Consider the following 13,503-nt stretch of genomic DNA (forward strand, 5'->3'; position numbering starts at 1 on the left):
AGATCCCATTTACACGCTGTCAGTCTCCATTCCTCCCCCTGGCTTGGTTTCCCATCTCGTTGTTGCACAGCGGTTCTAGGATGGCCCCGACTCAAGCCGTTCTTCCACTGAATAGAGCTCGCTTCTTGATGCTCCAATTTAATTCCCTCATTGGGTCCTTTTGCACTTTTCCCTCTTGCACAGCCTCAATGCCCAGACCTTGGGCGGTTACCTCCTTCTCACCCTTTGGCTCACCTTTGCACCAGCTAGTCTTGCTAATCTCACCCAAGATGAGAGCCTCTCCCCCCGGCACATCATTCTATCTCTCCATCGGAGCTCCTCTCCTGGCTCCTCTCTTTTGGCTCCTTCCCCTCTTGATCACGTCGTGCAAGACTTTTTGTTCTGTTACTTGACCGCCAAGACCAACATATGCTTCCTGCTGTGATAGTCCAGAAGCAAGCGCGCTTTTTTCTCTCCCCTCCTCTGATGCAAATATCATTTGGCTTCTCTCTGGCCAATCCATCCTGTCTCTGTGGGGTCTCGGTTGACTTCATACCCTCTTGACTTGCCAAGAAGGGCATGTCGTTGTGAACGCTCGTTCTGCACTGCCACTCTCAAGTCTCGCCGGTCCAAGATTCCAGACAACATCAGCCTATACCTCTAACGCTCTTGAAAACTCTTCTCCCTCATCATCAGTCTCGTCTTGTGTGAGGACTTTTCAAGGTCATCTCAAACATGACGGCTACTCAAGGTTGATTATCCCGCACTATCCTCTTCAACTCCACACGCCATCCGACGGAAAGTAGACTATCGCCTCTCGCCCGGAATCGAACCCCTCCTCTCTGCACTGCCCTCTTCTGCTGTCACCATTCAGCAGGCACGCAGGCTGACTTGACGGCGTCGGTGTACACTTAAGAGACGGAAACTTTCTTCGACGGGGCTAAGGGCGCAGTTACGCCAAGGCTCACGGAAGTCTTCACGCTCAGCGTTTTGGAATTCTTGGTACGCCTTTGAGGCTCTCTCTACCTGGAAGGAACGCGAAGACACCTCCGTACGCAAGTTGCCTCCTACACAGCCTTGTTGTACAGCTCGTGTGTTGCCCTTCTGCCTTCTTAATACTCTTCAACTCGCCGGAGGTTACACCAACTCCTGCTACCTAGCATCATTATTGTTGCAATCAATTTCTCTTTTCTCTCTCCCTAGAACTCTTTCCTCAACTTCATTTTCACCTCGTCCATGAGAAAGTCATAGCATCAACTCAAGACTACTCTGCATCGGTGCTAATGGCGTCTCTCGCACCACCCCAGTTGCGCGTCGACACCCGCAATTCTCGCGGGAATGACAACGACGACGCGATAACACCGTCACCTATATCGACGCACTCAAATCCGTTTCTCACCCCGGCAATCAGCGCTGCAACAAGTATGCATTCAACCGCTTTAACGGAAGATCCGGATACAGCTCTTCACCCCGATCCCGGCACGGAAGGCGAGTTTGTCGTTGAGAATAATCCTTTTGCTTTTAGCCCTGGGCACCTCAACAAACTTCTCAACCCGAAATCTTTGGCCGCGTTTTTCGCGCTCGGCGGCCTGCGCGGTATCGAAAAAGGATTACAGACAGATGTCAAAGCCGGTTTATCCCAAGATGAGGTGGGCGTCGGGGGCAGAGTAAGCTTCCAGGAGGCCACCGGCCATCAGGAGCCCTCCTTTGCCACATCCGGTGCACAGCCACCAGCCACAACACACCACGCTGATGCCAATGGTTTCACTGACCGAACCCGAGTTTACGGCAAGAATGTCCTGCCCGCCAAGAAGGCGACACCCTTGTGGAAACTCATGTGGGGTGCATACAACGACAAAGTTATCATTTTGCTTACAGTCGCCGCCGCTATTTCGCTTGCGCTTGGCCTTTACGAAACTTTTGGTGCTGAGCACGATCCTGAGGCAGGCCAGCCGGTTGACTGGGTTGAGGGAGTAGCTATCATCGCTGCTATTCTTATCGTCACCTTGGTTGGATCTTTGAATGACTGGCAGAAGGAACGAGCCTTTGTCAAGCTCAACGCCAAAAAGGAAGACCGAGAGGTCAAGGTTATCCGATCCGGCAGATCGTACATGTTGAACGTCGCGGAGATTTTGGTTGGCGATGTTATCCATCTCGAACCCGGTGATCTCGTCCCTGTGGACGGTATTTTCATCAGCGGCCATGATTTGAAGTGCGACGAGTCCTCGGCGACAGGCGAGTCCGACGCTCTCAAGAAGACGGGCGGTGATGCCGTCTACAACGCCCTGCAATCCGGAAACGCTACCAAGGACCTCGACCCCTTTATCATCTCTGGCGCTAAGGTTCTCGAGGGTGTTGGCACGTTTGTCTGCACCTCCGTCGGTACCAACTCTAGCTTTGGAAAGATTATGATGTCGGTACGCACCGAGATGGAGGCAACGCCTTTGCAGAAGAAGCTCGAGGGCCTGGCCATGGCTATCGCCAAGCTTGGTAGCAGTGCTGCCCTTCTCCTTTTCGTCGTCCTCCTGATCCGCTTCCTGGCTGGCCTGGGCTCCAACAACAGCTCTGGCGCCGAGAAAGCTTCCACTTTCATGGATATCTTGATCGTCGCCATCACTATCATCGTCGTTGCCGTCCCAGAAGGACTACCTCTGGCTGTAACTTTGGCTTTGGCATTTGCTACCACCCGTCTATTGAAGGAGAACAACCTGGTCCGTATCCTTAGGGCATGCGAGACGATGGGCAACGCCACAACGATTTGCTCCGACAAGACTGGTACTCTGACCACGAACAAGATGACTGTCGTTGCCGGCACTTTTGGATCTGCCAGCTTCTCCAAGTCGGTTGAGGGCGAGAAGACAATCGGCGCCGTTGAATTTGCTCAATCACTTCCTACAGCTACGAAGAAGCTCATCGTCCAGTCTGTCGCCATCAACTCAACCGCTTTCGAGGGCGAGGAGGAAGGCCAAGCTACATTCATTGGTTCCAAGACCGAGACCGCCCTTCTCCAGTTCGCCAAGGACCACCTCGGCATGCAGGGACTGGCCGAGACTCGTGCCAACGAGGAAGTTGCGCAAATGATGCCATTCGACTCCAGCAAGAAGTGCATGGCTGCCGTCATCAAGCTATCCGACAACGAGGGGTACCGCCTTGTAGTCAAGGGTGCTTCCGAGATTCTCCTCGGGTACTGCAGCCAACAGGTCAACGTCAACGATCTCTCCATCTCGACTCTGGAGCAGTCCGACCGCCTCAACCTCGAGGCGACGATTGACGCCTACGCCAAGCAGTCTCTCCGCACCATCGCTCTCATCTACCAAGACTTTCCCCAATGGCCCCCTCACGGTGTCAACACCACCATCGAAGGACACGTTGATCTCGGAGATGTCCTCCACGACCTCGTCTTTGCCGGTGTCGTTGGTATCCAGGACCCCGTCCGTCCTGGTGTTCCCGAAGCTGTTCGCAAGGCTAAGCATGCTGGTGTTGTCGTTCGCATGGTTACTGGTGACAATGCTGTCACTGCCCAGGCTATTGCCACCGAGTGCGGCATCTTCACCGAAGGTGGTCTCATCATGGAGGGTCCCGTCTTCAGGAAGCTTTCTGTCGAGCAGATGAACGAGATGCTGCCCCGCCTGCAAGTTCTTGCCCGCTCCTCGCCAGAAGACAAGCGCGTCTTGGTCACCCGACTCAAGGCTCTTGGTGAAACCGTTGCCGTCACTGGCGATGGTACTAATGATGCGCCTGCGCTCAAGGCAGCTGATGTCGGTTTCTCCATGGGTATTTCCGGTACCGAGGTCGCCAAGGAGGCGTCTTCTATCGTCTTGATGGATGACAACTTCACCTCGATTGTTACGGCCCTGAAGTGGGGAAGAGCAGTGAACGACGCCGTGCAGAAGTTCCTTCAGGTATGCAGATACACAACCCTTTTCCTACCGATTGAAGCTAACATAATTGTGCCCAGTTCCAAATCACGGTCAACATCACTGCTGTTCTCCTCGCCTTCATCACCGCCGTCTCCGATCCCGACATGGAATCCGTCCTCACCGCCGTCCAGCTTTTGTGGGTCAACCTCATCATGGACACCTTCGCCGCCCTTGCGCTCGCCACGGACCCCCCGACCGAGAAGATCCTCGACCGCCTGCCGCAAGGCAAGAAGGCGCCCCTCATCACCATCAACATGTGGAAGATGATCATCGGTCAGGCAATCTTCCAGTTGACCGCTACCCTAATTCTTCACTTCGCCGGTAACGCCATCTTTGGCTACGACGCCAACAACGAAGACCAGCAGCTGGAGCTCGACTCCATGATCTTCAACACCTTTGTGTGGATGCAAATCTTCAACGAGTTCAACAACCGTCGCCTGGACAACAAGTTCAACATTTTTGAGGGCGTGCACCGCAACTACTTCTTCATCGTCATCAACTGCATCATGGTTGGCGCCCAGGTTGCTATCATCTTTGTCGGTGGCAAGGCCTTCCGCATCACACCAGGCGGTATCAGCGGCGAGCACTGGGCCGTCTCCATCGTTCTCGCATCCGTTTCTCTCCCAATGGCCGTCCTCATCCGTCTCTTCCCCGATCCCTGGTTCGAGAAGATTGCAAAGACGGTCGGCAGACCCGTTGTTATCGTCTATCGCGCCCTCGGCAGGTTCTTCACCACAATCGGTGCCGCTTTCCGTCGCAAGAAGACTACCGAGGCTGACGCCGTATCCGAGGACGCTGGTATTTCTTCAGGCTCTGATGACGCCAAGGTCGCTGCGCCCGAGATTGTCATCTCCACCCAGGAGGAGAACACAAACACCAGAGATGTTGAGAAGGCTCAGTGATCAGCCACTATCTTTGATGATCCGCTTCTTCACAGGCTCTTTATTTTGGCATATACTTCCATTCCTCTGTTACATGTTACTAGCTACGATACCATTTAGTGCGGCCTTTTGTTCTTGTTTCTATTTCCTTGGCACGATTCTACGACCGGATTCTGTTTTGCGCACGTATATATAACACTGGCGGTGGGTATTACAACATACACCAAAGACCAATCTAGTCTTGTTTCACGGGGCGTTACTGGGGCTCGGGGCACCAAAATTCACGTGTGGAATGGTTCGGCACACTGGGACGGAGGGCAAAACCTGTCATTACGGCATTAGAGAGCGATACTTGCATTATTGGTTACGATATGATACGATAGAATATGTTCGTTGCTTCGAGATACGGGACAGTATCCAGTACGATGAATTGAACAGAGCTTTTTCCACAGTGATCATATTCCAGTACTTTTTGACTTCTGATTGTAAATCTGATCCTTTCTAGCTAATGCTACTTGTATCGTGGTTGCCCGCTCACTACGAACTGCTGCACGGAATATCCGTGGGCGAATCCGTGGTCGAGACTGTGAGGTTATACACACTCAAACTCTCCGAATGCGGCTCTAGTCTCGGCGCACCCTGGGCGTCCTTCAGAACCGTAAACGCCGCGCTCCCGCTAAGAAAGACATCGTCAGTACCATCATCCCAAATCTGAGCATGCAGGATTGGGCAATTGAACTTACTAAGCCTGGGAACAGTTCCCCCCAACATACGTAGTCTGCACCACAATCTCCGCCACGAACGTCTTATCCGTCTCCGTCTCCCCGCCCACCGTCGCCCCGCGGATCAGATGCCACCACGACTTGTTCCCGTTCGGCGGGAGCAGCGACTGTTTGACGCCCAGCATGGCCGTCGCGCCCTCAAACGTCCGTCCCGCGAGGATCATCTTGCCGTCGGCGGGCCAGAAGTTGGTGAAGGTCGTGGTGGCGGCTTTGTCTTCTGATGTGCGGTAGTATTCAGAGACGAAGTCGGCGAAGGCGACGTCGACGCCGGCGGAGGGTTTGTAGGGCGCCATGTCGACCGCGGCGACGAGGGTTGCGGCTAGCGGGAGGAGAGTTGAGGGCTTCATGTTTGGTAATATGTTGTTTGCTTTCGCGGTAAAGACTGGGCTTGTTGGAAGGACACGAAGTTCAATAGTTGTGGGATTCTCGAGGAGTCAACGGATGCTGAAGCCTGTCGTCACTCCCAGGACATTCACTCAGCTCTTTAAAGACCCCGCCTTCGATCATACCAAGTCCGATCCAAAGCCCCTTCTGACATGGGGGTATCTCAGGCGGTCAGCTCCCCCCCGTCGGCAGCACCGGTCCAGCCGGGTGCTCCGAGGAAAAGAAAAGGGGCGGGCGGCGCGGCGTTCTGCGGGAACGGGAGGCCCTGGGAAACCTTCATCCCATGTCCGGCAGGGTGCACCCCAGCTCGGGCCCAGCCTTTTCCCGTATATCTGGGGACGATTTCCGCTGGTACCGTTGGTACTTTTGGCGATTTCTGCTTCTTGTACCCGCTTAATCGCCAGATGGTCGTCTATTAAGCTTTAGGACGGACCGGTCAACTTGGGCCGAAATAAGGGGCGAACCGGCCGCAAAAAGTGCAGTGTTGAGCATATTGCCCACTCAAAGAGCCTCTCGCTTTCGCCGTAGTAAGTACATAGGGGCCTGGGCGCTTATGCTATCATGATTATACAGTTCGTTCTGTCGCATTAGTATCTTTTGTACGAAACGCCGATAGTAGACACAGCCCTGCGTTGACTAAGTTACCCACCTCAACCCGTCGGTGTACACAGGCTATCGAGACGCATTTCATGTTTCTATAAAATCCCACCGGCCCCATCTCACGAGAGCCTCATTCTCTCTCAAGCAGCCTCAAGCATTACCCATTCGTTTCAAGCGCGTTCATAGAAGCCTCTCTTTTTCTGTGCCCTAATTGTTTGCACTTCTAAATCCTAAGATGCAGCTCACCTTTGCTCTCCTCGCCCTCCTCGCCGCGCGCTTCGTCGCGGCGATTGACTTCACAGACTACGACCCGCAGCCTGGTGTGCAACCCGAGTTCAAGGCCTTCCTCAAGGCGTAAGTTGTTCAACAATCTCCCAAAAGGAAGACTTCTCTCTTGATGAATGGATACTGACGTCTGTGATGTGTAGTCTCGTCACCCCCGCAGAAGATCCCACCGCCACGACGGCGTACACCGACTTCTTCACCGCGGACGGCATGCAGACGACGCTGAGCATCCACTGCGTCGGTGCAGATGCCATCACCAAGTGCAAGCAGCGATTCTTGCCCACCGATGGCAGCATGTCACTTACCGTATGAGAACACCTCCCATTCTTCATGCATATAACCTTCGTGCATGCAATGTGTTTGAATTGTCTGTTTGGCTAACAACATGGGACAGCACTTCCCCAATACGACGTTCATCGCAGACAACAATGCAACGGCGACTGTCTACGAGGCTCATGGACGAATTGAAAATAACTTCAAGGCGGGCAACTGCTCGCAAATTTAGTAAGTCAAGCATGAGGCTCGATTTAAAGTAGTATGAGTGAGAAAGCATTTTTCTGACCGGACTTGACTTTTAGCTACAAGACGCAGTACACTGTCCTCAAGACTACAGAAGGCGTTGACGCGGCGCCGAATTTGTCTACAAAGCCCGAGCACCAGGTGTACTGGTACCATGACTACTTCGTCAACCCGACGGGGGTGCCTTCCAACATCCCTTGCGATAGCTTGAAGGCGTGATCATGGGAGCTTTCCTCGTTTTGTAGCACAATAGCATAGCGTTGTGGCATGTGAATATTTGAATGAAGTAGACTACACTATAAGCCGCCTGGGGTAATGACTTGTGAATTGCATGTTGACATTGGCGAAACGATGTTTCCGGGTCTACGGATGCACAGAGTCCCTCTATGCTGGACTATGCCCGGTCTCATTTAGAACTCCCGGATTCTTAGAATGGTTGAGTATGATGCAAGATCTAAAGGGTATAGACTCGGCCTCACATCTTGCCAGATCCTATTCAGGCCCCACAGACTTGCTACAAGACGACTTCAAAGTTCTTATGTGCCAATGCAATGGCGCGGGAAGAATTAACTAATTAAGACTCGCTGCAAGTATTAAGAAGTCTCCCAGATCGGTCGGTTGTTGTGTATGACCATGAATCCCATGTGCTTCTTAGACTTCCCAAACTATCCCACCGGCTTCACATCATTTAACTCAAAATAATTTTATTCCCGCATCTCAGGCTTCTATGTCTCGAGCAACAGGCTGCTTCACTGTCCCTTGGTTTCCGTTTTCCTCCTGATTCGAAGCTTCACACCGTTTGGTGGAAACAATGCCTCTGTGAGCCAGTAGTTCTCCGGACGCTTGCCATTGTATTCAGGAGGGAACTCCACGTCATAGTGACCCAGAACGTAGGCGATGATCATCTTCAACTCAAAGTCTATCAGGAATCGACCGGGGCATGCGTGCTTCCCGTGCCCAAAAGGCAGATATTCGGGGCTCGTGGTGACAAAGGTGACCGGGGGCGCCTTCTCGTCCTTTGCGGCTGCATCCTCCCGCATACGGGAGAAGCGGAAGGGATCATACTTCAGCGGGTCTTCAAGCACCTCGCCATCCGTCTGAGCGGGTTGTCCGAGGAAGGAGATGAGGGTCCCCTTGGGGAGGTGATAGCCGTCGGGGGTCTTGAAGCCGTCGACCAAGACTTTTCGGAAGACGGCACGTCCGCCAAAGGAGTTCAGGCGCAGGGTCTCTCGGGCGACGCTGTCGGCTTTGAGCATCCTGCTCACTTTGGCTTTTGTCCAGTTGTTGTCTCCATCGGCGTACAGTACACGATCAACCTCGTCCCTGAGGATCGTGATGGTGTTGAACTCCGTGTCTGATCCCAAAATGTTGAGAAGCATATTGGTGGCTTGGATACTGGTCTGATGCATGGATCCGAAGTTGGCTGCGATCAGACGGCGCGTCATCATGTCCAAATCATTGAACTCTTCTTGGCGGTGGTCCTTGGCGTAACGGGCCATCATCTGCAGGTGATCTTGAGGCTCAATGTGGTCTGGGTCATCGCGAGCGTACTTCAAAGTCTCGAGACGCTCCTTCCAAAGCGGCTCGAACATCTTCCTGAGTCTGTTGATCTTGCCATGTATCGTGAAGTTGACAGCCCTACCTACAACAGGTCGAAGAACCCGAGGGCTGGCTCCGGAAGCGCCGGCGTTCATGATGAGCTGGTTGATAATATCGAAATTGAGATTGAGGTAGTCTTCATTACGACCTACTCTCCGTCAGCTTGATGTCTCTGTGCAGCCATCTATCTGGAGGGTACCTACAAAGGCCCAGGCCTGGGCCGATGGTGAAGCGGCTCGCAGCCTGCGCAACGACCATTTTCAACGACTCAAATAGGTCGATTTCCTTCCACTCCGGATTGGTCCCGAACCACTTGTCAAAGGCAGTACCGAGCTCCTCGTTCATGGCGGCGCAAATGTTCTCCAGGATCGCATTCATCTCGGTCTTGACCAGGTGACCTTGCCACGCATCCACCACATATCGGTCGTGGCCAAGAGCCCAATGAACCTGATCAACCTCTGCAAAAGCGGTGCTGGGATCGAGCTGGCTTTCCGGCTGTGTCTGAACCCATCGCATCGAGCTCGTGGGCATAATGACCTCATGGCGGAAACCGATGCCTGGAATGATTACCGGCTTTCCCTTCTTGGTATACTAGGCCTGAGGTTAGCGAACGGGAGGAGATGCGAGGACCAAGACAGGATGTACGTTATCGTAGGCCTCACGGAACAGACCCTGGCAATCGGTATAGAACCGCAAATACGTGCGGATGCTGAATCGTGTGGCACCATCAGGCTCGCCAATGAGCGGGATGCCCTTGGGGTAAGGGATGCTGAGAAATAGTCGGCTGATGATATACAGCAGTGCCACTGACCCCAGCGCAAGCAAGCCGACACCGGACAAGCTGGCAACTGGTGGGAGAAGCTGTGATATGGGCGCCATCTTGGTTCGCAAAGACAGACAATTACGCTGTCGTGGTGATTGAGCGAGAGAGATGCGGGATGTAATTCACCACATGTTGCCGGAAATCTGGGCGAAACATTCGAGCTTTAAAGGGGTCCCTAAATGCTGACAGATTCCATCCCATCTGCTGGCTAGCTAGAGTAAACCACGCTGGTTGGAGCTTTGAGCTGTAAAGTTGGAGGCGGGTGGGCCTCACAGGGAAGCCAAACAGGGATGATGATCCTCTTAGCGCGCCCGTTTCCACGTAGTCAATGGCGGTAATTTGGATGCCTGGGCAAGCTGGGCTTCATAGGGCTGTCTCGGATCCCGTGGGAGTAATCAAGTATCTTTCGCACTCTGCTAATATGACTCTGTATGTCTGATGGGCAACATGAGCCTCTTTTTGTCATTCTGTATCAATACATGCACAAACAATCATAACCCCAATAGCTCCAACTGGCCAAATCCTTGGTAACGATGAAATAAAGTTAGTTAATCTTGAGCTCTTAGAACAATAACAGCATACATATTTGTATTAAACACATTTATGACCTACTCTGTCGCCTTTGTCATTGTTTGGGTAAGGACAGCAAATGCCACTTCTCTTTACACATTCGAGTCAATATCCGTACTATCTACGGCTGTCCTGCCCCAGCACGCCCAGCAGAGCCTGCCGAGACCCTGATCCTTAGCGCGATGTCAGCTCCCAGAGTTTCCACTCCAGACCCTAGCGCGTGTAAGCAGCCACTCTACCGTAAACGGAAATCCGCTTTCTCTCACTTATCATTGGGCGAAGGCGATCTCTCAACGATTGGCTTGATCGGAAAAACGTCGCTTTCCAAATTGCCGGGTTGTCATTGTCGAGATGGCCAGGGGTGATGCAACCTTGTGTCTGACATACAGCTATTGGGTGACGCAGCATCCTGAGAGACTAAAAAGTCAACATGAGGCTCATTCTCAACCACACATGCATGATAACTAGCCAAAAATGGACGATCTGGGAATCGAACCCAGGACCTACCGCATGCTAAGCGGTCATTATACCACTAAACCAATCGCCCAGTCATGATCTAGCCCGGACTTGAACCGGAGACCTTCAGTGAAACAGGGGGAGAGTTCGATGAGAAGATCTCAAACTGTTAGACTGACGTGATAACCAACTACACCACCAGACCATCTTATGATGAAGAGATTGCGGAGTGGATAGCTCCAAGAGTGGCTCCCAGAGTCCCGATGCAGAAGTTCGTGAAGCGAAGAAGATGGTTGGGTACGAGTTGTGGAGAGTTGAAGCTTAGCCAAGCCTTGTCTCACGGATCCACAGCTGAGGAAGTTAGGCTTCATTCGAGTGCGGACAGCTTGAAAGAGCGGGTAGCTGTTTACCTTATGTGCATCATTTCAAGCCAAATCCTACGGAGAGAACGTATCATGCCTTGACCCGGATCATTTACAATAATACTGTGAGCCTGGAACGGAGAATGAAGTCAGCCTCAATTTCCGAAGCGATCATCTCTTTGTTAGCAACAGAGTAGGAGGATAAAAATTCAATCCCCGCAAGAATGGAATTGCGGGGAAGTACATCACGACTCTTGTGTCGTGTCTGCGATTCAACGCTGTTGGCGATTGACAGAGCAGAGCTCAAGTGGGCAATCGCCATTGCACTGTGACTCATTCACTTTTTCCAAAAGACTTAACAGTACCCAACGGGTCTGAGAGAGAAGGTTTACCTGCTTTGGTCATCGATCGCTCAGTTCAAGAGGTGTTGGCTGTATTCCAACCACGATTCAAAATAGCCTGAGTTTGAAGGCAACCGTGTATGGGAGTGAGGCTTATGAGTGAGGTGAGTATCAGTACGATAGAAGACCGTTGCATGGAACTTTTGAATTCTTCTATATTCGATTGAAGCAATCTCACAGATACGTTGACAACCGGGAAACGGGACGTCATCGTTCATTTTGGGAGTGATAGTCGTCATTCAAGCGGCTCAAGTTTGGCGAGACTGCGTAGACTACAACAATCGAATACCAGCTTAGATCTCCTATGAATTCTCACAGAAGAGTCTGTTGTACGTCAAGATCATCAGCAGGTTATTGCTAGCCTAACGAAACTCGGGTAGAAAGCACTTACACGCCATGCAGGTTTGGGAATAAAAGGTGAAACTTCAAGACGGGCAATATATAACAAATGTTCCTACAGTACGAAGTTTACGAAAATATTTAAAGACATTGATCGAACAATTAAATCTTAAGGAGGAACTATTGCATCTAAATAAAGTCGCCTCCCAAAATGCTTTTGAAAACAACGCCGGTATTGAATCATCCCATCTCTTTCCATCTCGGATATCCTATCTCATCTTAACTGCTATCTGAACTGTTGTGTCCCGCAAAACCGTACGGATGTCTATAAAGTATTGACGTGCAGTGGTTCGTCGACATACTGGATTGGTGATGGTAAGCGCTAGCTTTTGGTTCATAGTAGGTAGTGCCTTTACTTACAATATTTTATGACTTAAGCTCAGCATTTGGTGTCTTATCCTTGATCGTAATCTTGAGCTCTAGCTGATCCTTCACCGAATGGCTCGTAACCGAAATGTCAACATCCATTGAGCTCGGAAACGTGTACGGATCTGACGGGTCGTCTGAAGGAAAGAACCAGTCCTTGATTGTCGTGCCGTCGTTGTACTTCACTTTCCAATGGGACCGAATAGGCTTGAAGAAGCCGCGCTCAGGAGACTCAATGCCGATACAAAAAGACGTCAAGGCTTCCAGCTCTTGCCAGCAGAGCATCACGTCGTCGAACCCGCTCTTCCCAAAGTAGCACCCCTTTGTCCACGACATGACTGATTCTCCATCTCTAGGCGTCAAAGTGACCTGACTGATGTCCTGAATCATCCGGATATCGGGGGACGTTGGTACATTGTGCTGCGTGAGCTCGAAGCTCTGTGACGCCAAGTTGCTAAATGTGAGGGAATGATCGGGACTAATCATTCTGATGTTTGGGTTGTACATCCTAGGGCTTCCGTGCGAAAGGCGCGCGCTTGGGTGCTATGTGCTGAGTATAAGTATCCGTAAGGGTGCAAGGATGGAGTGGTCGCGGCGTCGTCGGGATTTCTCGCCAAGCGTGGCAGAAACTCAGTAATGTGGCGGAAGTCCGGATGAAGATGAAAATGGGCGCTTACAGGGGGGCACATTCCATTCATAAGGCAAAGACATGTGAGAGATGGCTTCCCCAAAAACGCCAGGAAATCTGGTAGCTACCAATGGTTGACAAATTCCCGGGGCAAGGCGCTGCTTCCGGTAAGGAACGATACTTGGTTGGCTTACGGTGACGCTCTCGTGACTTGCCATTGCATTGTCGTTGTCGAATGAATCAGGAATGGTTTATGAATATGATGGGACGGCTGGAAGTGGCAACGACTATTACCAGTTTTGGTTTGGGATGCTTCCGTTTGCGGAATGAGTGCGCTCGTTGCCGTGCCTGTCCAGAGTCGACTTCTGGCTTACGCTGGGCCGGAATGCGGAAGTCTCAAGTCATTCACATCATCTCGGCCGATTAGTAATTCTGGGTCTTCAACACAATCGCACCACCACGGGGTTTGATGTGTGGCCGATCTTCTGGTAAATCTCAAGTCCATAAGAAGGTTCTTCCCATGGAGAGATACTGTCGGGGAACCACAGG

The 13,503-nt window shown here is 51.9% G+C and overlaps 5 protein-coding genes across 5 annotated transcripts; 2 read left to right on the forward strand and 3 right to left on the reverse strand.

Annotated features, from left to right (window-relative positions):
* Window positions 1-1,262: 1,262 nt before the first annotated feature.
* CABS01_02334 (calcium-translocating P-type ATPase) lies at window positions 1,263-4,801 on the forward strand (the record flags this gene model as incomplete). Its single annotated transcript, XM_060535712.1, has 2 exons — window positions 1,263-3,881; window positions 3,938-4,801. 2 exons carry the CDS (start codon window positions 1,263-1,265, stop codon window positions 4,799-4,801), a joined length of 3,483 nt encoding a protein of 1,160 aa, XP_060396017.1.
* Window positions 4,802-5,317: 516 nt separating this feature from the next.
* Window positions 5,318-5,909, reverse strand: CABS01_02335 (uncharacterized protein; the record flags this gene model as incomplete). Its single annotated transcript, XM_060535713.1, has 2 exons — window positions 5,318-5,456; window positions 5,554-5,909. The coding sequence occupies 2 exons, from the start codon at window positions 5,907-5,909 to the stop codon at window positions 5,318-5,320; spliced, it is 495 nt and encodes a 164-aa protein (XP_060396018.1).
* An 872-nt stretch (window positions 5,910-6,781) lies between these two features.
* Window positions 6,782-7,569, forward strand: CABS01_02336 (uncharacterized protein; the record flags this gene model as incomplete). The annotated part of the gene is made up of 4 exons (XM_060535714.1): window positions 6,782-6,900; window positions 6,975-7,137; window positions 7,226-7,335; window positions 7,410-7,569. 4 exons carry the CDS (start codon window positions 6,782-6,784, stop codon window positions 7,567-7,569), a joined length of 552 nt encoding a protein of 183 aa, XP_060396019.1.
* A 530-nt stretch (window positions 7,570-8,099) lies between these two features.
* Window positions 8,100-9,828, reverse strand: CABS01_02337 (cytochrome P450; the record flags this gene model as incomplete). Its single annotated transcript, XM_060535715.1, has 3 exons — window positions 8,100-9,097; window positions 9,153-9,540; window positions 9,595-9,828. The coding sequence occupies 3 exons, from the start codon at window positions 9,826-9,828 to the stop codon at window positions 8,100-8,102; spliced, it is 1,620 nt and encodes a 539-aa protein (XP_060396020.1).
* A 2,498-nt stretch (window positions 9,829-12,326) lies between these two features.
* Window positions 12,327-12,812, reverse strand: CABS01_02338 (uncharacterized protein; the record flags this gene model as incomplete). Its single annotated transcript, XM_060535716.1, has 1 exon — window positions 12,327-12,812. The coding sequence occupies one exon, from the start codon at window positions 12,810-12,812 to the stop codon at window positions 12,327-12,329; it is 486 nt and encodes a 161-aa protein (XP_060396021.1).
* Between the last annotated feature and the right edge of the window lie 691 nt (window positions 12,813-13,503).

Source organism: Colletotrichum abscissum, assembly GCF_030869225.1.
Source record: "Colletotrichum abscissum strain IMI 504890 chromosome Unknown Scaffold_4.1, whole genome shotgun sequence".
In the NCBI taxonomy this organism is placed as follows: domain Eukaryota; kingdom Fungi; phylum Ascomycota; class Sordariomycetes; order Glomerellales; family Glomerellaceae; genus Colletotrichum; species Colletotrichum abscissum.